The 23,639-nt window shown below is 45.4% G+C and overlaps 1 protein-coding gene across 2 annotated transcripts; it reads right to left on the bottom strand.

Annotated features, from left to right (window-relative positions):
- Positions 1–4,530: 4,530 nt before the first annotated feature.
- Positions 4,531–23,331, bottom strand: olfm1b (olfactomedin 1b). 2 transcript variants are annotated; one of them, XM_068706622.1, is made up of 6 exons: positions 22,683–23,331; positions 15,816–15,965; positions 14,906–15,061; positions 12,586–12,805; positions 8,311–8,417; positions 4,531–6,770 (listed from the first exon to the last, which is right to left on the bottom strand). In XM_068706622.1, exons 1-6 carry the CDS (start codon positions 22,746–22,748, stop codon positions 6,096–6,098), a joined length of 1,374 nt encoding a protein of 457 aa, XP_068562723.1. In that variant the 5' UTR covers positions 22,749–23,331; the 3' UTR covers positions 4,531–6,095. The 2 variants fall into 2 exon arrangements, with proteins under 2 accessions (XP_068562723.1, XP_068562722.1); XM_068706621.1 differs by lacking the exon at positions 22,683–23,331 and adding an exon at positions 17,463–19,153.
- Between the last annotated feature and the right edge of the window lie 308 nt (positions 23,332–23,639).

The raw sequence follows: 23,639 nt of genomic DNA, 5'->3' as shown, positions 1-23,639 counted from the left end.
TTCAGTGAAATTATTAAAAAGAAAAAAAAAAAAATATCACATTGAGTTATTCAAACCCTTAACTCAGTACTTAGTTTAAGCACCTTTGGCGGCAATTACAGCCTTGAGTGGTCTTGGTATTTGCCAGCCACTTTCAGGTCTCTCCAGATTTGTTCAATTAGGTTCGAATCCTGGGATCTGGCACACACACACACACACACACACACACACACACACACACACACACACACACACACACACACACACACACACACACACACACACACACGAGAATTCCGGAGCTATTTCTGCGTTGTCTTGACTGCCTGCTGAGGGTCATTGTGCTGTTGGATGGTGAACCTTCAGCCCAGTCTGAGGGTTTTTCAAACGTGTTCATCTCATACCCTGACTAGTCCCTCAGTCCCCATACCTCTGGGAAACACCCCACATTCTGCCTCCACCATGCTTCAGCGTTAAGTGGTGTTGCTCAGGTGATGAGCAGTGCTGCATTGAATTGAGGCCATACTTTATAATCAGGGGTTCATCAGACTAGAGAATCTTTTAGGTGCTTTTCTTTACCTTATATAGAGAGGTGTGTGTGTGTGTGAGCGTTTCCAAATTATGTTCAATCAGTTTAATTGGCCACAGGTGGACTCCAATCAAGGTGCGGAAACATCTCAAAGCTAATCAAGAGAAGTGGGAGGCACCTGAACTGAACAACTGAGTAGCAAAGGGTCTGAACACTTCTGTGATATCTCAGTTTTTCTTTTTCATAAATGTATTGTGTGTAGATTTGGGTGCAACATAAAATGTGAAAAAAAGTGCAGCTGTGATCTCAACAGATCAGACCGTAGAGAGACTTCTAGTTCTCTTTTATAGTTACACGGTTTAAAAGAACTTCTTGTCGTCAAACTTGCTTCCTGGAAAAAAAACATTTTTGTATCAACATAATAAAAAGATATTCAACAGCTTTTCATTGCTAGGGCAATCTAAAGCAGCAAAGATTGAGGTCTTGGTTGAAGCTGATGTCGTTAATATTTTTTGAAATGGATCAAATATTACATACATTATTATTTCCTTGTAGTAATGAACCCACTCAGGAGTTGGTGGAGAGCACAACAGAGCAACATCTGTCATGTGGCTCGGAACATGACAGATGACTATGAATAGATAAGCGTCTGTTTGCCAACAAACTTAAGTGATAAAATGTCCGGGTTGTGTTTACGGGCTTGTTTTCACTGACTCCGAGTGGCCAAAAAGACAGTTAACGCAGGTCTAAATATTTAAAAAGTCGTCAACACCGACTTCACTTCAATATAAAACAGCACGTGTTGACATTTTCGATATTAAACTAAACATAACCTTTCTATAACCAAGTGCTTCAGAGTTCGTGGGGAAAACAAACCTCAGCCTCTGGTCTGTGATTCGTTCGCCCGACCATCCGCCCTGACTGCCGCCCTGGGACTCCGGAGCCGTACGAGAAATGTCACATTTCCTGAATCGGACAAACGTGTTGCCAGCGAACGCCCCTAGTTTTGAACACCCGTCTCCTTGTGTTTTGTTTGACCCATCACACGCAACCGTTAAGTATGTATATGCATGCGCGCGTTAAAGAAAATGCCAATTAAAAGAGACATTTTGCTACAGAGCAGGTGTTGAATTGCCGACAAGGACACAATTGTTAAACCGAACCAGTGCACCGAGGATTGCAAACGGGAAATCTTACTTTGCCTTTTTATTGCATCATAATTAAAATGAATTGTCTTTACTGCTGTTGTTTTGCTCCCTCAGTCCTATTCTTTATGGTTCTATTGATTTACTATTGGCTGTTATTCCAAACCACACCGGGCTTGTAATAGTTTTAGCTCGGAGATTGCTCCCAGCGTCAGTGAAAACGTGAGCCCCCAGGCTTTATTTCTGTTTTTGGTCCCCTGCCAGTGTGAGGAATCTGAATGGAACATTTCGTAACGGAATAGTAAAAGAAGAAGCGCGTTTGAGAAACTGTCGGCATGTGTCACCTTGCATTAAATTTAAAAGGGCTCACATTAATTGCTTGAGTGCGGGGCAGGTCCGAGGCCGTGGAAATGTTATTACTGCTTTGGTTCTCTTGACAGTTGGGGATTAATCACGTTTTTTTTTTTTATATCTTAGATGAAACTTTAACTATACGGTGGATTGCAGAACTTTAGAGGGAAACTAAACCAACATGTGTCAGCGACTTCTGGTTGGAGATGGAAGTAAACTAAAACTGCACATTTATTGGAATAATCAAAACTAAAAGCCAGGGTTAGATTTAATATCGCAGTAGTGTCAATGGAACTCTGCAATTTGCGGATTGGTCTGACCTTTCAAAGTGAAGTACTTGGCACCAACATGCAGGTTGTGATCTGCAGTGATTACAGCTGCATCTCCGAATGAACCGCTCGCGTCACCGACCGAATTCTCATCAACTAAATCTATTACTGGCAACAACAACAACAAAAAAATCCATGCATTTGCATGCATGTTTGTGGGCCAATGTGCATGTTGGAAGTAACCAACCTGGTGAAGCTCATACAATTAATACACATATATGAATTTTAGATCTTGCTAAAGTCAGTACTATAGAAATATGTTGTGCTGTTGGTGGAGGTGTCGGGGAGTACCAGGTTGTATTCACACAGGTTGCATACTTGTACGATTGGATGCTAACAGTCAGCTGATGGCCGAGCGGCTGATGAATTAGTCACTGACTGTGAAGCGTGGTTGAAGCAGCTGATGCCAGTCAATTAGCTAATGCAACTCGTATGTTGTCAGTCAAATATCCCGCCAAGTGTATTTACGATCGCCGTTCCCCTTCGCTGCTGTTCCAGCAACTTCTTTTGCTTGTTTACTGCAGAAGGAGCTGCACACATACGTCCTAATGTTGAATATAAATGGCTGTAGCGGGATGCGTCGGCTGTAATATCATTCTGACAGTCAGAGTTCTCGAGGACACATAACTCAACCTTCAAAAATGCACAAAGAGGCCAGAGAGAAGCTGCCTGAGAGTCACTTTCAAAAGGTAAATTATGTAATGTGGCGCCAGGAAACGTCTGCAATCGTGTCTGCAAGCCATCACATTTTTTTTTTTTGTTGCAGCAATGTGAAGTGTAAACTGCAGCGCTGTGCAACATTTTTGCAACCCTCGTGTTGGCACATGCACACTAAACTTCTATCACTGATAAGTGGTTTTGTCCTTGGAGGGAGGGGGGGGGGGGGGGGGGAGTGATGGACCTTACAGCTGGCCAAAACAAGGTCAACCCTCTCACTGTGTCCGTCCTGTACTCCCAGAAGTGCTGCTGTAGTAGTCATGGCGTTTAGAGGGCATACGCCAGGATACTCCAGATAATGAGCTCAGTGCACTTATTTAAAAGTCTGCGGTAAACAAGAAAGTGGTGCAGAAATGAAAAAGAAGGCGCCAACGTTCAAAATGATGAAATTAAATGCAACTGTCAGGTTCATAGGCGTATGCATGTGTGGGGGCGGGGGGGGGGGGGGGGGGGGACTGGGACTAGAGGGAGTGCTGTCAAGTGTCTTGATGTGCCAATCACAGCTTAAAGCTATATTCAGCGCCTGACTGACAGCTCATCAGTGTCATACGCTGCGAGACCTTTCTGCCGAGCACGTTGTCTCCCAAATCCTGTCTCTAAATTCTTTCTGGGGAGCAAAGCAGCTCGTGTTGGCCAAGCACTGGGAGTGAAAATAGAAGCAATCATTTATTCATCGATTGGAACATCAGAGGGCTAAGAGGCAGTTGGGGGGGAGTGGGAGCAACAGAGAGACTGTCTTGATGATAATAAAGGACGGGGGGGGGTGAAACATTGGCGGCGGTGGGGGTGAAGTGAAATTGAGTGGAGAACAAAGACGGGGAGAAAATTGTCGAGCGAACAAAAAGTGGACAGTTTTGCCTCGGTAAATAGACAACGCAAAAGAAATGTCAATCGAGGGAAACACAAATAGGGTGTTTTCCAGTTATAGCACTGTTAGACAACCAATAAAACTGGGAGGTATCTGATATGTGGTGTCAGAAGCCAACAGTAATACAAACTCCCAAACTGTAAGGAGCTCAGATGATCTATGTAGTTGTAATACCTTAAAGTAATACCCTTGATTTCTAATGAACAGCCGCCATTTTGGCCCAAGTGGCGATCAAGCTAACGTTAGCCGCTATTAGCTACACTGGTCAAGTATAAGGCTGTAGCAGCAAAACCCCTGAGTGCAGTGGACTGAGCAACGGTGCGGTTTATTGTTTTATGAATTCAACTTCTCATTTGCAAGAGGGAGAACGTGTTTCTTCATTCAAACAAGAGACACAAGCTCGCTTTCAGACTCCTGAAAATGTGACACGGCCTGCGAATGCGTGATGTTTTCCCACAAGTCAACAACGGACCGGAGAGAGACCTCACTGTGCAATCTTAACGAAGGAGTTAACCCAAAAAGGCAGGATGTAAGCGCATTAGTTTCGATGTAAAAGTGATCTCCACATGGACAGCCTCTGCAGCTTTGTTTTAAAGGCAACAATCCCGAGCGTCAGATTTCTCTGTTTTATTGACACGAATCATTAACTATCTCATCTCAGATACAACACATGTCCAGCAAAGCGCAAAAAGGGTGAAAAGCTTTTGTCCTCTGCGAGGGTATACATTTAAACAGCATTATCCTTCACTAGCAGTGGGGGGGGGGGACGACATGACATGAGACAGGATTATCCTCGATAAAAAAAAAACAAGCTCTCCCTACTACAGGCGCATGATGTGAATTGAAGATAGGAGGACCGGGTTCCCGGGATACGATGCTCGATACATTCTGTTATTTTTTTCTTTTTTCTCTTCAGAGAGATGTGAGCTGGATAGATTCATCCCACGCAGTCCAAATAAACAAACACAGAGAGGCAGAACCGGTGCCAACAGTTACGGTGATACAAGAACGTTTGAAAAATAAAATGATTGCAAAGAAGAAGGGAAATAAACAAAACAAGAACTAAATAGAAAGAAGAAGCAGGGGAAGGGGGAAAAAAAAGAGGTAAATATCTTTGCAAATCCTCAAATCCCAAAGGTATTCTACCTTGTCCCCCCTCCCCCCCGCCCTCCTTTTTTTTTTTTTTTTTTTCATAGTATCATACAGCAAAAGACATTCAGAAGAGCAGACCGGAGTGATAGAAAACACTCATGCAAAAAAAGCCTTGTTCACACATAGTCACTAACACGGGAAAATCATCTCAAACAGCAGCGCTGTCAACAGTCAGTGCCTTCAGGTCTTTTAGTGGATTGTTGTTATTGTTGTTTGCTGTTTCTCTACAGACTTTTTGATTTGCTACTGTTCTCGATTCAAAACGAAATGACAAGACTCTGCACCCGTTAGGCCATCAAGTCTTCCGAGTGGAATGGCCTCCCACTTTTCTGTTCCGTCCGTGGGAGCCGGGGAGCCAACAGTTTATTACCAACAGTCTTTGTTTTGAGGACCCCCCCCCCCCCCCCATTGACCAAAAGGAAAGTTCTGCTGGGAGGCTTTCTACAGAAGAACCGGAGCCACAGCAATGAGTTGATATTCCATAATATAAAAAAAAAGGCGTGATAATGTTCTCTTTTTTTTTTTTTTTTTTTGGCATCTGATCTTATTCTTTTAAATCTGATATATTAATCTACTGTTACAATCATGTTCTATGTGTCACATAATTAAAGAGTTTCATTCCAAAATTAAAATACCTCTTGAGAAAATGATGGCAGCTATTAAAATAAAGTCTACTATGGGTAACTATTAAAAGTTATATTAAGACCTTTTATATACAAACAGTTCTGCTTTATTAACAATCATCTGTGATGCTGTGATATGAACTGATAAAGCTTTTGTTTTTCTGTAACAAATATATCACATTTTGGAATGAAACCCTTCAATTTTAGATTTTTTTTTTTTTCAGTGTCATGTATATGCACATTCAATCCATTGCGTTGATGCAGTCTCTCGGTAAAAGTTATTTGATATTATAAATAGAATGGTCTCGCCGTAGTCTTTTTCTTTCGCGGATATATTTTCGTATATAGGGAGCTCTCTACACAGACAATAGGTATTTATGTATGTAATCCATTTCTCCGCGGTTACAGTTCTTCTGAGCGGATAACGTGGAACAGTGTGACATTGTAGAGCACCTGGTGGCCATTGTTCCAGGCATAGAGGGCTCGGTCACGCGGGTTGTAGTCCAGCATGGAGATGTGCGAGTACTTATTCTGGAAGGCAATGTCGATGTACTCGTAGGTAGAGGAGTTGGTGGAGTAGGCGTAGTACACCTTGGTGCCTCCCGAGTATCCGTTGGTGACGTAGAGCGTGCCGCAGATCATAAAAGACTCGCCGGCGCTCCTTTTCGGGTGGTTGGTGGTCCAGCTCTTGAGGATCTGCAGGGTGTTGGGGTTCAGCTTGCTGAGGACGATGTTGCCGGCGTTCTGGTTGGTGGCGTAGACGGCCCACAGGCCTCCCTCGTCCACCATCAGGTCAATGTCGGAGTGGCCGCCCCAGGCGTAGTGATACGCGTTGTTGAAGCCGGCGTAGTCGAGCTGCCGGGACTTGCTTATGGAGGAGGTGCGGAAGTCGAACTTGATGATGACGTGGCTCTGGAATTTGTTGAAGTAGATGGAGCCGTTGTAGACCACCTGACCCGTCCCCGACCACGGGTGGGGCAGCCGGTGGGACGTGAAGTTGTCCGACGTCATGAAGTCCTGCATCGACTTGTACTCTCGCACGAAGCGGTTGTTGTGGTAGCCGTCCATGTACCAGACCTACACATCACGACAGAGAGGGATAAAGAAGAATTTTATGCAGATCACACGCAATAAAACAAATTCCGCCACTCAACATGCATCCCAATTAAAGCAGCGCTGAGACTTCCTCAAGGGGCAGACCGAAGCTGAGATCCGGCAGCTTCCGAATGCAAACAGTCAGCGTGACAGCGGCAGGGTGGCGTGAGCTGAGCCCCGCAGGGCTAACGGCCATCATTCCAGATTAAAAGGCCCGTCTCCGCTGCTTCCACCCGGCTGCTTCCTGCTGCCCCCCCCCCGGGGTGGTGGGCAGAGAGCTCTTACTCCGGAACTAGAGTCTCAAACACTTCCTTTGTCTCAGAGGGGCCGAGACACCTGAAGCACTTCCCCTACCTGCTTCCACGAGCTGCTGCGATTGACTTAAAGAATGATTCATAGCAAGGAAGTAGGTCCCCAAGGGCCCAGGAAAAAAAAAAAAAAACGGGAATGGAAGTATGGAAACAAAGAGATGAAAAGAAATGTCTCGGAACTGTCGTCTCCTGTCAATTTCGTTCATTCTCCTTTTTCTGCCCTTTGATAACGCAGCACATCTTTCATGTGTTCAGTTCAAAATCTATTAGTTTCTACAAAAAAAAAAAAAAAAAAAAGTTGCCTTTACAGTATATGCTGATACAATCTCAGTCAGCAGGAAGTTTCACCCTTGCTGCTGGAATATTTTAAAACACAGCCTGTGTTGTCATGACAATTGGCCTGCAGGACTGACACTACTGCTTTAGACACTACTGTACTGAGTGCTGCCGGTCCTTCTCAAGTTTGAATCCCCTTTCCTCCCATGTGACACAGGGAGTTCTGTCTCTTATTAATGTTTAATGCACAAAGAGCATGTGGCCGACAAATACAAAAAAACTCTTTATTTCAAGCTACCTGCCTTCTCTGTCCGCCGGGAAGCTTCCTGTTCAGACCCTATAGATTCATCCCTGGCATTTCATTTTGTTACGTTTTAGTAGTAAAAGCGTATTGAGCCAACAGAGTCCACAATCAGAGGGAACTCAGATTTGATCAGCCGATGAAACGACAGTGACCAACGAACCGCTTATTAAACTCCACAGCGAGAGAGAGTTGAGCTTCACCCGTGATCAAGGCCAACTCTTACTCTAGAGTCGGTATCTGTCGCTGTTTGAGTTGCAGAGCTCCAGGGACTTGCCTGATCGGCGTTAATCGTCTACAGCCAGTGTGGTTGTGTTCTCAATCAGCGCACGTCAAATACCGCCGCGCTGCAGCTAACCATTATTTTCATAAAAGATTAATCTGCAGATTACCCGTTCACGTTGTTCCAGGCCTAGGTTGACATACTCAAATTGCCTGTGTTGTTTGACCAACAGTTTAAAGCCCAACGACATTCAGTGTCACTATCAGACGATCTGGATGTGGAAGGTGAAACCAGTCGATCAAAATGGATGCAGATCAGATTTCTGTCGATCGACTAATAATCCCAGCTGTGAACCACTGGTGTGTTCGGTTTTCCTCTCCATGCCGTGTGACTGTGTGCAGCCGTACGTACCCGCGTGTCTCCTTCAGGTGCCAGGGGGTCAGTCATCCAGGAGCCGAACCTGGATCCGGACGTCTTGATGGTGATGGGGTCACTGATGCCCGTCAGCTTGCCACATGCTGCAAGGGAAAGAGGTGAGAGGGGAACATCTAGAGCGAGGCGACACCCATTCAGGTATTTAGACCAAATTCTAAATCTATTCCACGGGATTTCCCTTTAATTTACTTTTATATCCAAAAAACGAGTTGGCCCGGAGATTGAGCGAGTCCACGTCCAGCTTGAGGCTTTTCCCTTTTGCGCGTCTCACTGCACACGCCGTCGCTTTGATATTCGTTTCACACACGCCGACGCCTCTTTTAATCTCTGCGTGGCGGACGTGTGAGAAAGTGAGAGGAAGAGGGAGAGCCACTGTGTGTTCTGCTCCGGTGTGTGCCGCCAGTAAGCTGCTGCAGTGTTAATTAGTGTTGATTAAATGTGTTAATGGGAATTTGACTAAACTAACACCGGGTTCTGTGTCCCCACCTCACCGAGAGCACCTCAGAACACCGCTGCAGCACATCCATTCGTTATGAAATAGGCGGGGGTTTTTCTTTTTAGGAGTTCATTTTACCCCGTGAATGAGTCGCTCTGATATGCTAATCTAAAGAGTGGGACTGTGACGGCGGCTCACTTTAGGTTTTCATTAGCATCTTCCGCTGCAAAGCATCGCGTCCATTAACTCCTTATTGTGACACTCATCGTCCCTCTTTCGTCACGGCATCTCTGTTGTTCTCGATCGTTTTCCTTTGAAGTCTCTCTCGCGCTCTAATCAGGTCAAATTCATTCCCCTCATACAATGAAAATTGTGCGTGGTGAGTTTCTGTGTGTCTGTTATGTGGGGCATATGTGTTGCCTGTGAGCATGTGTGGACATCACACCTCAGCGGCGGGCTGAGAGACAAACACATGGTCGCATGAGCAGCATCTACTATCTCCGGTGGGGGGGTTTGAGTCCCTTACGTAACCCTCAGTGGGATTACAGACCGCGGTAGTACATTGGCCATTGATTTATTTAATTATTTTCTCTAATCATGCCCCTCTATCTTTAGATGACGCTACTATGGCAGGCTGCTGGGGAGCCCGCTGGTGGATCGACATTCTGGAGATGCACACAGGGTCTAATCCCCTTTTGGCCTGAATTTGCCCGGGCCGGAGCAGAGGTCAGAGCAAATGGGAAACCTGATGGGACCTTTGGAAGCTGATATCACCAAAAACACCATCAGCCTGTACCGCGGATGTGGGATTTAGAGATAGAATGAACACTGAATTCCTGCAGAAGAGGAATATTTGCTTTTCAAGGATAATTTAGGGCTATATATATATATATATATATATAGTTATTAATTGGGCAAGAAACAGGAGTGGTGAGACAGTTCTGTACCCCTGATTATTTAAACCACTACTTGGAGGGGAAACCAAACAATTTTAATTACAGTTTTCAATGAATTAATCTGCCGCTTATGTTCTTGATTAATCCATTCATCGTTTTTTTTTTTCTTCTATAAAATGTCGAAAATAGTGAAAAACGGCTCAAGGTGATGTCTTCAAATGTCTCATTTCGTCCAACAAACCAAAAGATATTCAGTTTAACCTAAAACATGATAAAGAAACAATTGATTAATCCACTAATTGTTTGCAGTTCTAGTTGATTGTAATCACTCGTTGCACAGAAAACACTGTGTGTGTGCACAACTACGGCAAGCACGATAGGTCAAAGTCCAGAAAGTCAATCTGTGGTGAATGTTTAATACTGACCGGATCATTTTACCGTTTTTCTTCCAAATAAATTTGGAACCCTAACCTGCAGTTTACTGTAAAGCCCCGTAAAACTGATTTCTGATGATCAGTTCCATCCTACTCCTTCATGGAAACAATATTTTTATGGCAAATGTCGAACACGTTTGGTTATTTCACACAAGAGATTTCTGTAATTCTCTGCGCTCGTCTCACTGGTGTGAGGGGGGGGGGGGCTCATTTGGAAAAACGATGATGTCACGTACGATATATTAGCATATTAAGTTGTTAATGTTCAGTGTCGTAGAGAAACGCTTTTCTCTGACGTCTCCATGTTCTCAGACCTCAGCAAATTACAAAAGGAACAACAGCCAGTGAAGTAAACCAACCGCTGTATTACACAGATGAGAGATACGTTGAGATTGTTTGTAAAGAGCAAAATATGGACTTGGCTATACATTATGCCTTGTAATTCTACTCTCTCCAGAGGCAATGGAGGGTGAAAACAACGACTGCAAAGCAGGCAGCAGAGGGGGGTTTATGTGCCGGTATGACTTTCCTGCTCCATTCATCAGCGTTTTTGGGTGTGACGGGGCTGGATTTGCCTCAAGCTCTCTGTGCCTCTGCGTTGCTGGGGCACGGCACAGGGTGATTTATTTATTTGATTATTGCCCAGCAAGCTGGCATGTCCCCTTGATCGATGGCCATTGTGTCCCCACAGCCGCCGGTCTGTTAGTCTCTCCAGCACAAAACAGCTTGAAGGACAGCCCTGCAGGGACCCTAGTTACTCTCTTTCACTTTCCCAGCTCGCCTTCACTTTATCACTCTTTCTCCTTCCCCCTTCACCACCTACCTATCAATTCCTCTTGTCGCTGTATCTATTATTCAATGCTCAAATTTCTCCGGCCTTCTTTACTTTCATTTTTTTTTTCTTTCTTCTCCTCCCCCACCCGCCCTCCAGTTAATCTACAGATGCAAATTGGTCCCGCGACCTTTGCCAGTTTAATCTCAATAACGAGAGTGCAGCGGAGTGTATTTGTGTGCACTATGTGCACGAGTGCCCATGCAATCGTGTGAAGATGAAAGGAAGAGCCACCCTCTGTTCTGAACCGAGCCGGTCCCTCGCTGGGTGACCTCGCCCTTATCTCGTCTGATCTCACACACACACACACACACACACACACTCCGCAGTTGCCCCGCTCTCCTATCTTTTGGCAGTCCGACGGCAGATGTGAGCAACGGCATGTGCATCGAACTGAGAGCAGAAACGCGAACGGGACTCTTGCTCCAGTCCGGTGGGTAGTGACAGCAGATGTGGCCGGTATTAAAAACAAACTCAAATAACTGAGTGTGCATAGATGAAGACAAATATTGACCGAAACGGTAACTTTGGGGGCTGAGATTAGGCGTCTGCTTTTTGTGCTCTACGTATTCAACTCAAATTAAAATCCCTGCGTCTCGACCAGCTGTCCAAAATGAACAGTAGGCTTTGTAAGCAAAAAGTTTTTTTGTTTTTTTTTCCCACTTCCTTTCTCGTCATCTTGCACTGTGAATATTTTTTGAAACAGGGACACAATATACCCGCGATGTGCTGCGTGTAAGTGTCTCTGCTCTCGCAATTCATCTTAGTCACTGGAGTGTGGGTGTGCATCTATTAGCACTGTGGGCTGTGACAGAGGTGTGAAGAGACTGAGACGGGGCTAAAGCCAAAGATAAGGCTGTGATAGAAACTTCCTGTGAGCAGCTCTCTCCCTCGTCGGTGTGTGTGTGTGTGTGTGTGTGTGTGAAACACCTAATCGTGTATTTAAACAGGCCATCTCTTTCATCACCGGAGGCCATTTTTTTTTTTTGACCCTACCATGAGGACTGACGCCATTTAAGATATTTGCATTATCAATCAATTAACAATCTATCAATTATTGATTTATTCTATAAAATGTTCTAAAACAATGAAAAAAAAATATCTATCACAATTTGTTTGTCCAATAAACTGTAACAAATCCCCAAATATTCATATTCATAATGTTTACAGTAACAGAAAAGCAGCAAAGAAGATGTTTTTTTTTTTTGATTGATAATGTCTCTAATTGATTTTCCGACCATTGGTGTCTTTGAAGGAAGAAACACCGATGATGTAGAAGTTACCTGGATGTAATTCCAGTTCTGTGAGTACACGAGCCGCCCTGTGATGGACTTCACTATCGGTTCACTTTTCACAGCGTATAGGAGTAACACCGATAGCGCAGTCTGTCAGAGGGCGAGCGCCGTGAAATACAGCCACGAATGGCGATTTGTGTTGCGAGTGGTGTGTAATATGCATGTGAGAGTGCGAGAGCATTTCAGCCACACATCATGTTCCTGCGATGTTTCCGAACGGTGCGAATATGCCTGAGGATCTCTTTTCTGGCCGCTCACAACATACTACATGTCAGTACCAAAACAGGCGTGTTCGTGCATGCACATGTTTGAAGCAAAGTGTGTGTGTGTGTGTGTGTCAACAACTTTCTGGGCCTACCTAATTTTTGCATGCATGCACGGAGTCTCTCCTCAAGATTTGACACTCTGTTGTGGAGCTCCTCGTAGTCATAGGCCCCCATCTCCTCCTGAAGTTCGCTTAGAACTGACGTCAGATTCTGGACCTCCTCCTTAAACTGCAATACCAATTTGGCATCGGCTTTGTACTCCTCCAACACTGGTATCAACGGTCTAAGCTCCTCCATTTTCGCTTTTATGGCCTGAAAGGATTAGAATAAGCTCGGTTGAGTGTCATGCGCGACAAAAGGAGAAAGAAAAATAAAATTAAAAAAAAATAAATGAATAACACCTGTCTGAACCTGACTACTCTAGCTCTGCCCTGCCTCTTCACTGACCCTATTGTTTGTGTCTGTGTTCAGTGTTTGTGTGTCAGCAGCTGTGTGTGTTTTTTTTGTTGTTGTCTGTGCAGGTGTGTGTCTGAGCAAACAAACCCAGGTAATACTCTCCGCCCGCTGGACGAGCAGAGCAGGTGGCTCCGCCCCTTCCCCGCCCGGCAGTGACCAGCCGTTTAAAAAGCAAGCCCTCGGTACACCGACAACAATTGGGAAAGCTCTTTATTGGTCATCATCGTTTAAAATGCAACATCGTATTAAGGGTTACATGCTTTTACATGTCACACACAACAAAGTGACTCGAATTTTACGTCTATAGTTTTTACGTATAGATTTGTTGAGTAACCAAATATGCATAGACAAAAGCCAAAAGAAAAAAATAGAATGAATAACAGCAATTGATAATAATAATAATAATAATAATAAATGTATCTAGGTTTGAAAAAGAAAGCTTTTAAATGGAAAACTTTGACAGCAGTAACATGCAGGAAGAGATCAGTGGTGGGTTGGTTTGGGAGAAGGCTGGGGTTTCTTAGTCTTAATGGTGCTAAAAGGTAAATTAACTGTTTGACGCCCAAATGCTCTCAGTACTGTGGCCCAGTTCAGGGGAATCTGGAATTGACCTGCCTCTTCTTCCCTGTGGCTCTCTTTACATGTCTTAATGTTAGCCCTGCAAGCAAGAAAACGACAAACTGTTGACAGGGGCTTGAGCTTGCTAACCTAGCTGACAAGACACACAAACAAACGCACACGCACTTAGTATATGCACTTAAAGACAGGTTACAGAAAATTGCACGCATGCACTGAATGTGGGGTCGGTGGCGTGAGGCGTTCTGAGCATGCGGCGGCGATCACTCACTCACACACACACACACACACACACACACACACACACACACACACACACACACACACACACACACACACACACACACACACACGTGTATTGGTGCGGGTGAGATGGTACAGGTAAGGATACAGGTACAACTGAAACAATGCATTTGTGTGAGAACACAGTTCTGGGTGTTGAACCTCAATGCTTTCATGGTAGCAGCTGGAAAACTTTTAATTTAAAAAAAAATTGGCATCGAAATGCGTCTCGTTTACTTATTCTTTTGATTTTGAAAGTTCTTGCGCGGCCGCTTGTGTTGAGACAACGCTTAGCACTTGAGAACTTCTTTTGTTAAACGGAGAGATGAAACGATCGGTCGATTACGCAATTAGTCGGGCGGCAGCGAGGTAATCGTCTACCGTTTTGAAAATTGGTCGATCGTTAAAGTCAATTTTCGAAAACGAAAAATGCCCAAATTCCTCAATTCCAGCTCCTTCATGGTGGAGACGTGTTGCTCTTCTCCGTCTTGGACTGTTGATGCTGCGACAGTTACTTTTCATTATCTTACAGGCAGTTACTCCGTCAACTGAGAGTTGTTAAGTTAAGTTATTAAGGCATATCAGCACTAGTTACCCCACCCTACCTGCAAAATATGTATTCAAAAGAATGAAAGCCAACTGAAAGTTCTCCCCTCCACGGGTCATTCTAAGGCAACGAAAGCACAGCAATTCTTCTTTTCTTAGTTTTTACTTCTTTAATCAGATCAGATAATCAATGTGTGTCCCATGTGCAGATATCCTGGTGGTACAACATTTCACCATCATCTGCCTAAAAACGTAAATCTCCTAATTTCCAAGTTGATTTAGGATTCCATCACATGGTTTCATAAAGTGAGCTGAAGTGAAATAAGGACAATGAATTCTTGCAGCTGGGTGTTTATGTATCCAATCATTGAACCTCTATTATTATGCATGCATTATGGATTTCTTAGAATGGGGCATGGTGGTTGAGTCAATTCATCATCTCCACGGTGGGAACACAAAGACACAAAATGGGTAAGGCTGTGTACAATGGGCTTACAGAGCAGGTATGACAGAATGGCGGTTGGGTCAATGGCTGGAGATCCGGCTCCGTACCTTGTATTGCTTGGCGATGTTCTGCTTGTGGTTCTCCTCCACCTGCCTGAACTTGGTCTCCAGACCACGGAGCTGGCCCTCCATCTTCTCCACGTACTGCAGGTCCCTCTGGGTTCGCTGGTCCAGGACCTGGATGGACTGGGTCATGTTCTGGACCTGAGGTGCCACATGGACACATTGGACCGAGTCATGAAATCAATCTCTATTTTATTACAGTCTAATTGGAGCGATGAGTATGAGATGCAGGGAAAAACGCAACAGACTGTCAATATGTTGTTTTGGCTTGGCTTTCTTCTCGCGGTGACTCACAAACTCTGACATCAGGCCAACTAGTCAGGGGCCTCCGACACATGGTGGAAGTGTGGAACGCATACTGTTAAGACATTTGGTTTCTCCAAAACTGTTGTAGTCTAGAAACTCCAGAAACCTGGCACATCTTCTGCTTATTCATGACATATCTGTTGATGTCTGTATTGTTTTTCTGTGTGTGGATCTGCTACATTAGGTGGAGATCAACTCCATTTTTTTAGATTTTCATAAATGTGCTTAAATCTTCCTTTTATGTAAGTTGGAAACCACCACCAGTCGATGTGTATTGGGCCGGGTTGCATCATTAGATGTGTTGCTTTGGCTGTGTGCGGTAGAACAGAAACTCACGGTGTGCAGCTGCCTCCCATGATGCATGTTTGGTTTCCAGGGAGCTCATTAGAGCATGATTCCTATTCTTGTCCAACGGGCAGACCGCAAACATGGGTACGCCTATGTGTGTGTGTGTGTGTGTGTGTGTGTGTGTGTGTGCGTGTATTTCTACTGTAGTTTCAAGGAGTAAATGGGTGGGGGGGCACTCTGGGTATTTACATGACTTTGATGGCGATGCTCACGAGTTGGTGAGGAGTTAAGCGGCAATTACCTTCTCCAGCAGCTGCCTCAGTTGTTTGGTGCGGGCATCCCGTGAACACATGGACTGCTGGGGCGCCACCACAGTGCAGACACACCTTCCCTCACTATCCTGGGCCGAACTGTACACCTGCCACGATTCCTCTGGGTTCGCTGGCAGCACCTGAGGGTGAAAGAGTGGATGGACAGACGAGAAAGGGGGGCAGTTGAGCAGCGACGCCGGAGCAGATAAAAGAATCAAACGGCTCAAGCTAAAGCCGGAAAAAGACAAACGGGTACCATAAAAACACATCCCGGCGTTCGTCTATGAAATCGCAAAGGTCACTTTGATGCTATTTGCCCATTAGAGAGCATTGTGCCTGTGGGACGCTAAAGCCGCATTGCATTCATCTCCATCAGGACACCACAAAACAACCTGGCTCCACCCGTTTTGCACCGTCACAGAGTGTGTAAATCCACACAAAGGGACGATGCAGCCAATCAAGCCAGCTTGGAGCTACTCCCATTTTTTCAGTGGGCAGGGTGTGTGAAAGAGTGAAGTGTAACGTCACAAAGAGAGATAAGGAGTAACCTGCTGATCAGATAAGACTGAGTGAGTGACTTTGAAAAAGATGTTCATCACTGCATCAGCGATTAAAAAAAAAAAAAAAAAAAAAAAATCACTGGACAGATCAGCTGATTGAGTCAATTAGAAAGGAGTGACTTCACAAAAATCCTCAGCCGCACTTGCTTTCTACCGAAGGATGTGCTGACCAGACAAAGAAAACCACTATCAAGCAACTGCCTTGACATCTCGGAGTGCATCTGTAGGCCTACTACTCAGTCGGTCCTCTTCCACCGGACACTGACAAATGAATCATAAGTCATAAAAAAAAAATGCTTGAATTTTCTCATAATCATGAAGCAAACATGGCACGTCCAGGATAACTGAGAAACTATCAGTTCACTGCTTTAAATAAAAAAATAAAAATATATATATATATCTATTTCAACATCTGCTGTTCTAAATGTCAGTGCAAAGCTCCACTTGACAGAGCGCTCACACCATCACCCCGGCACAGAGGCAGCTCACAACCAGCCAGGGAGCCTGACAGGAGAAACAAAGAGACGCTTCATCTCGACTCTAGAACAGAATTGTGGCTTTTGAACGCCTTCTCTCATTCACACAGGCTGGGGAAGGAAGAATGAGGACCCCCCCCCGCCGCTGTTTCAGACGGGGTGGGTAAAAAAAACTGCCTGGAAATGTCTCATGTCAATCGGTACTCTACCATGGATCTCTTATTCATAGCAATACCAGATGATAGGAAGAAGGAAAAAAAAGAACCGACCGATAACTTTCCACTTAGTGCAGGCTGCTCGACAGGGAGCCCAGTGGTGGCTGGAGAAACATCAGACGCAAGAAGATATCTCTGATGCCTCTCCAACTGTCTTTTTTTTTGCCCACTTTTGCATGCGTCCAGCAGAGCGCATCGCGTTGACTGAACTCCCCCCCCCCTTTTTTTTTTTAATTATGAACCAAAGCGCACATATGGTTGGCACTCTTATGTTTCAATTTCAATTTAATTGCAACATTCATTCAGGAGAAGAAGAAGAAAGAAAGAAAAAAAAAAAAAAAAAACTCAACCAGCCGCAGGAAAATATGCGAAACTTGCGCACTTACTCCTGTGCTCCGGTCTGGGTACCCTCCCTGTGCCGCCGTGAGCTTGGTAGTATTAAGCCCCACCAGAGAGGGGAGGGTCTGCGACATCCAGTTGGTAATCATCGCCATGGTGCTGAGCACGACGCCGATCTTCAGCAAAGGAACCGACATCTTTGCAGCGCTGCTTGGACTTTATTCAATTTTTTTTTTTCCAATTTTTTTTTTTTTTTAAGCCGTTTTCATTCTACAGATTCCTCCGGTGAGAAACAAGGTAGGCGAGTCATGTTGCCTAGAGCCGCTTGCTGTTTCACCCGGGACTCCGGCTCGGCTGGTCTTTTTTTGGACATCTCCGACGAAGCACTGGCGACGAACGAGTCGGACGCGAAAGAGACGAACCCTGCACGTGAAAAAGGGAGCTCGGGACGGAGAAAAGAAAAAGCTGCAACACTTGCTCCAGTGAAGGATAAAGAAGAAGAAGGGAGAAGAAAAAAAAAGCCGAGAGCTGGACGCGTCTTTTTTGGATATAGCTCCTCTGCATGCGTTGTCCCGCGCACTGCTGCCTCTCCGGTTCACCGTTACTATTTGGTTCACGCCCGACGGTCCGCCTCCTGCCTTGAGTGCGCTCTGTGATTAAGTGCCACTGACTACACACACACACACACACACACACACACACACACACACACACACACACACACACACACACACACACACACACACACACACACACACACACAGAGGCGGCTCCGAATGGATGAGAGGAGGAAGGAGGAGGTACTACGGCTCTATCTATACCACCAGACGCAATGATGTCAGCCAGGTTGGGGTCCGTTCGTGGTAATATCTGGGATTGCGCCTGATTCGCTCACAGCTGCCCGACACCGACTGCCCCCCCCCCCCCCAAGAGGGAATGACACTGAGCAGTGCGGCTGAGGTCGGCCGACAATGACGCTGAGGGATTATTTCATAGCGGACGGCGACATGTCTTTCTCCCCCCCCTATAAGGAGAGGAGGCTCTCCATCAATAGAGGCAAAAAAAACCCTGCTCCGGATCATTGCGCGGTAAAAAAGCTCATTAAAACTCAAACATGCACATCACAGCGATGCAGCGACTGCAAAGTGCACATGTCAAAAAGTACACACGAAAAAAAAAAAACTCGCAGAATGTCGCATCTCAGGGCCGGAGGGGTGGGAGAACTCGGGGTTATGTTTTATTGATGGGTAACCGGATGCCTTGAGCTCCAACAGAGGGTGAGCTTTTTTTTTATTTTTTTTTTCATTCGCGTGACTCTGGCGCCATCGTGTAGCTGATTTGGGCGTTGCCGAAATCAAAAAGGTAAGGCGCTTTTAAAATGCAAGGCAGCGGCACAAAATATGCAAAAATGATATATGTAAAAAAAAAAAAAAAACAAGACTTTACATGACGTTTATGCACTGAATGCATGGTTATGATTAGAGTCAAAACAGTGTCATTATAGAGTGCAGTTTGATTGTGCTGATTGTGTAAATAACAATATCTCTCTAATACAAATAACTAATAACTCATCATCAGGGCCAGAGGCCAGACTCCAGACGATGGCCTAAATTGCAGCACTGCATGATACATGAGGCCCCCAGAATAGCACGAGTGGCTCTGCGTCCACACAGCTATTTCTGTCAGCTCCATAATGCATTTTTCTGGTAAACTGAAAGACAGACGGAGAGAAAGTTGGCACTCACTGCACCTCCATACCCCCCCCTCTCCGCCCCCTCTATCTCTCCCTCTCCCTCCCTCCCTCGCCTCTCTTGTCTCTCCCGCTCCTTTAAGACCTTTGAGGTGAGAGCTCGCAGCAGCGACGGCTCCACAGATTACTTTGAAGCGTCGGCAGGGGTCAGCTCACCGCTGCTGCACCGCTGTCCAGAGTCCGGGTCTTGTAGTCTTGTGTTAATATGGTGGCGCTCAGTGCGGCGCAGCGCCCTCTAATCACACAGCCTTCAAGAGGGTACAGTTAGTCTTCTGAGCCTCCCAGGCGTGGATCCCATTCCGTTTTTTAATGGCGGCGAAGCAAACGATCAAAAGCTTTTTGCTCCCTCCTCTGACACAAAGTCAGTAGTTAATACGGCGGCTTCGGGAGGAACGCCACAGGTGCACTGAGGAGAGACGCCTGACTCAATGAAAGAAATCAATTAATCAATCAATCACCGACTATTTATAGAGACGCGTGTCTTTTAAAGCCACTCATTAGGAGCTGCCTCGTAGAAGGATTGATCTGTTTTTTTCTGTATGCGAGATCCCAAATGTGCAAACATGATTAAAGCGACGCTCGCACAATGATCTGATATATAAAAAACTTGCACAAATAGGTAAGAGAACAACTTGTGGTGCTGTGGACTGTTGGCGTGCCGTCAAAAGTTGCTTTCCCTTCACAAAGGACGACAACTGTGATTTAAGGTAAGTGACAGTTGCCTGGAGGCAGGCACGTCTTTATAATGTAACGCAGTAATATAATAAAAGCTATTCTTTTTTCCACTCTATTGCATCATAGCGAACGGGTGCTTGGACTGTACAGTAGGATAACCACATTGACACACTTAGCATCCAATGCAATAAATGCTTAAACAGTATTGCGAAGAAAAAAGAAAAAAATCACATTTCCAGCCTGCAAGTGAACCACAAAATGCACCGTATCTCCACCTACTCCTCCTCTGCTCTCTCTCTCTCTCTCTCTCTCTCTCTCTCTGTCTCTCTCCCTCTCTCTCTCTCTCCACTTGCTTCACCAACCATACTGAATAATAAATAGCTTCAACCCCAGCTGCCATGCGTATTGCAATTCAGCTCAACTCCATCTCAGTCTCTCACATAAACAGAAAGGGATTGATTCCTATGGATTCATACAGTTAAAATCCCACTAACTGTTTCTAAATGATCCCCTCGCTGGAGCCCTCGTGGCTTCAGCTTGAGGCGTGTCGGTAAAGTACATTGAATTGATTCACGCGAATTGGAATAAACGCATTCTTCATCGTGCGTGCGCATACGAACGTTAACCTTTCGCACGGCGATTGTTTGCGCTGTGGTACGCGGGTTGCACGGTGCCATCTGTGTCGTCGGGTGTCTTGCGAGATGCTGGTAGGACGTGGGCCCGAAGCCATGTGGGGAGCCGCTATAGGTGAGGAACAGATGCCGCTCTGGCTGCTTGCTATTCTTCTCTGCGAGAAGTGAAATCCTTTTCGGCGGCTGGGAGAAAGAGAGCGGGCGGAATTAAAGAGGAGAGCGGGCTACTAATCAGGCGGCTCCACGCTCCCTCGGCCAGATGTTGAGGGGAAAAAAAAAAAAAGAGCCGCAGCTGCCCTCCAACGCCGTCTGAAACCGCGTGAGACTTTTGAAGCGGGGTTTTTTTTTTTGTTCATGCGGTCATTAGGAGAGCGTCGTTGCTCACCGGCAAAGGTCACGGGCCGTGCTCATGAGTAATCCGGCAATAAAGAAAAAAGGCTCTCTATCTTTCTGTCTCTGGATACACCTCTCACTCTTCTTTCTTTTTTTATATCTGTCTTCAAACAAGAGATGTGGAGAGGGCTGGCCTTCCTACAGTGAGATGTACTGTGGGTTTATCCAGCAGAGGCCGTATAAATAGAGAACTGTCAGCGTCTCATTGTGTTTCTTGCTCTCCTGGAAAGGGAGCGGCTGTGGACTTACATCGACTTACCTTCAAACAGATGACACAAGCTCTCAGGCCACCAGAGAAGCGCCGTCGCCGTAACGCGGTGACCCGAAAACCCCCACGACTGTCACGGAAAAGACAAAGCGAAAACACGCTCTCCGCTCCTCCCTCCTCCCTCCTCTAGCCGGTGGCTTCCATCAATCAGCGCACGTAGCCCCAATGTGCCATCGTGTCAGCACTCGTGTGTGCTCTCTCTATACGGCTGCATCGTGTCCGGTTCAGACTACAGGCGCACACATTTGACGCTTAAAAAGATATAAAATGGCACCAGCGACAACTGTGTGTAATTCCACATGAATGTCGGTTTGCAATATGAATAAAAAAAAAATACAAAAATGGTTCCGCTCACAGCACGCCTGACATTTGTCATGCATTTGCCGGAATCAATATTGCTGGCATAGTTGTGTCAAGGTAATATTACATCAATATTGTAACACATTGGGTATCAGGGCCAGCAGGGTTTGCAGCAGAACTACTTCCAACACATTTTATTGAGTTTGTCACTCGGAGTATATTACAGATACTCTGGGAAAAGAGAATCATTTATTGATACCTCTGTGTCAGATTAGATTTATTTATTTTTTTTTGTTTCCAAGTCTCCAATTACCAAACACAATTGGATTCGCACAAGAGAGAGAGGCAAATGAAATGTGACTCTGTGTTCCAGCATGGGCAATTAAATCGTCAGATTCTTCAACCCGGTGGTGGCAGGGCCTGGTGATGAATAGATTCACTCCCTCACCATAATACTGTCTGTGAGGATTTATAAAGGCAACAGCTTAATGCTACAGTAACTAGTATACGTATGGCTGGAAATGGCCTTTCAGATATAGCAGGAAGTAATTACTAGTCCCAGTTAAGGATCACAGAGATGCATTTTATTGACCGGTAAGTGTGTTTACTGCTGCTTTTTTCTTTTTTTTCCCCCTCAAACAGTAAGTCACACTGTGGTCATTGAGCATGCTCCAAACACCTTCTGTGAGACACTGCATTTGATTGTGGAGCCCCTGATTTAAGAGCATGCAGCCCATGATTCAACAGTGGCCTTTTTTTAAGAGAAAGCTACAGGCAACATATTGTATCAGGGGGGGAGAAAAAAAAAAGAAGGAAAAAAAAGCCCTGCAGTTGATTAATCTGACCATTTGCTAATGAGAAAATTGACAGATCATGCAATAATCCCCCCCCCCCCCCACCACACACACACACACACACACACACACACACACGCATGCACACACTCTATCTGGCCGGTTTGTCATCCCCGTCGGTGGGGGGATACCGCACGGGGCTCTCTCTGCTGGATCTGTCCGCGCCCGTCAAGCACAATGCATTCCCATCATGTAATCCCGCCCGTTAATCTGTTTAAGCAGGGGGGGTTAAGAGGGCTAATTCACGGGGACCCTTTACGCGAGGTAAACGGGGGTAATCTCTCCGCGGATCTGAAGCCAATTAACCGCTGGCTTTTTAGCTTTTAATACAAGGATGTGGGGGGAAAAATGGCGTTAATAACAAACAAAAAAAACAACACAAAATAAAAACCTACTTGGGTGAGTTCTGTGCCCATGAAGATGAGGAGAATCAGACTCAGGAGCTTGCTCGCAGGCTGCATCTCTTGCCTCCGGTGTGTGTGGACCAGCAGGTCTCACATGCAGATCGAGTCCCTTCGCGTCCCCCACAGCAGTCCTCTCCTCCCGGCTCTCTTTAGCGTTGCGAGTCGCTCGGTTCTCCCTCTCTCTCTCTCTTTTTAATACTATTGTTATTATTAATATTTGATCCCTCAGCAACCCAGTGTCAGATAGCGGCGGATCGGTTTCACGGAATCGTCTCTGTGCATATTCATTTCATATCGGGAGCCTCTTATCTTCGGTGCCTCTCCCCTTCGGTTCCTTCCTTTCGTGGCCGCACTTTATTTTCTCGCTGCGACGGACTGCGATGCGCGTTGGGTCTGAAGACGCGCAGACACTGTTCGGGCACACCGCTGTTAAAAAAAAAAACCTTCACACTCCGATATTGCCAAAAAGTTTACCTCCCCGCCTCAAGCTGCCGTGTAAGCTCTCGATGGAGGAAAAAAAAAAATGAGAGTGACGGCGCTGTACATGGTGCTGAAAACGGAAGTAGCATCGCCAAGAGAGGGAGATTTAAATTGGCAGGCGTACAGGAGGAAGCGTGCCTCGCCAGAATGATTTGCTGCAAACTAGTATAACAAAAAAAAAAAAGAAAAAAAAGAAAAGAACAAATTGCCAAGTCAACATAATTTTTTTTTTTAAATATGCTATTTACATTCTTCATGACAATACACAACGATGAAGCACTGTATAGACCCCATGGTCAATCTGAAGTGCCTATAATATGCATTTATGTACAAAGAAATGCTGCCACACATCACTTTGTCTTGAAGTATTTTCCGGAGTATTCCTTCCAAAATGACGTCATCTTCTTGAATAGAAGTAAGAAAACATGCATCTGAAAAGACATCCTTATATGGTCAGTGTTAAAAACT

The sequence above is a fragment of the Cebidichthys violaceus genome, unplaced genomic scaffold (genome assembly GCF_023349555.1).
Source record: "Cebidichthys violaceus isolate CVI_PGR_0920_01 unplaced genomic scaffold, fCebVio1.0.p SCAF_12, whole genome shotgun sequence".
In the NCBI taxonomy this organism is placed as follows: Eukaryota; Metazoa; Chordata; class Actinopteri; order Perciformes; family Stichaeidae; genus Cebidichthys; species Cebidichthys violaceus.
Note: the sequence above shows the minus strand (reverse complement) of the source record. Positions and strands in the feature narration are given on the sequence as shown.

Bases quoted from the DNA above. Each gene is read 5' to 3' on its own strand.
- olfm1b (XM_068706621.1), bottom strand. From the start codon at position 17,612: ATGTCGGTTCCTTTGCTGAAGATCGGCGTCGTGCTCAGCACCATGGCG. The intron at 15,966-17,462 runs GTAAGTGCGCAA...TTTCACCCTCAG, and splicing joins ACCCAGACCGGAGCACAGGA to GTGCTGCCAGCGAACCCAGA. The intron at 8,418-12,585 runs GTAGGCCCAGAA...TTTCCCTTGCAG, and splicing joins TGCATGCATGCAAAAATTAG to CATGTGGCAAGCTGACGGGC.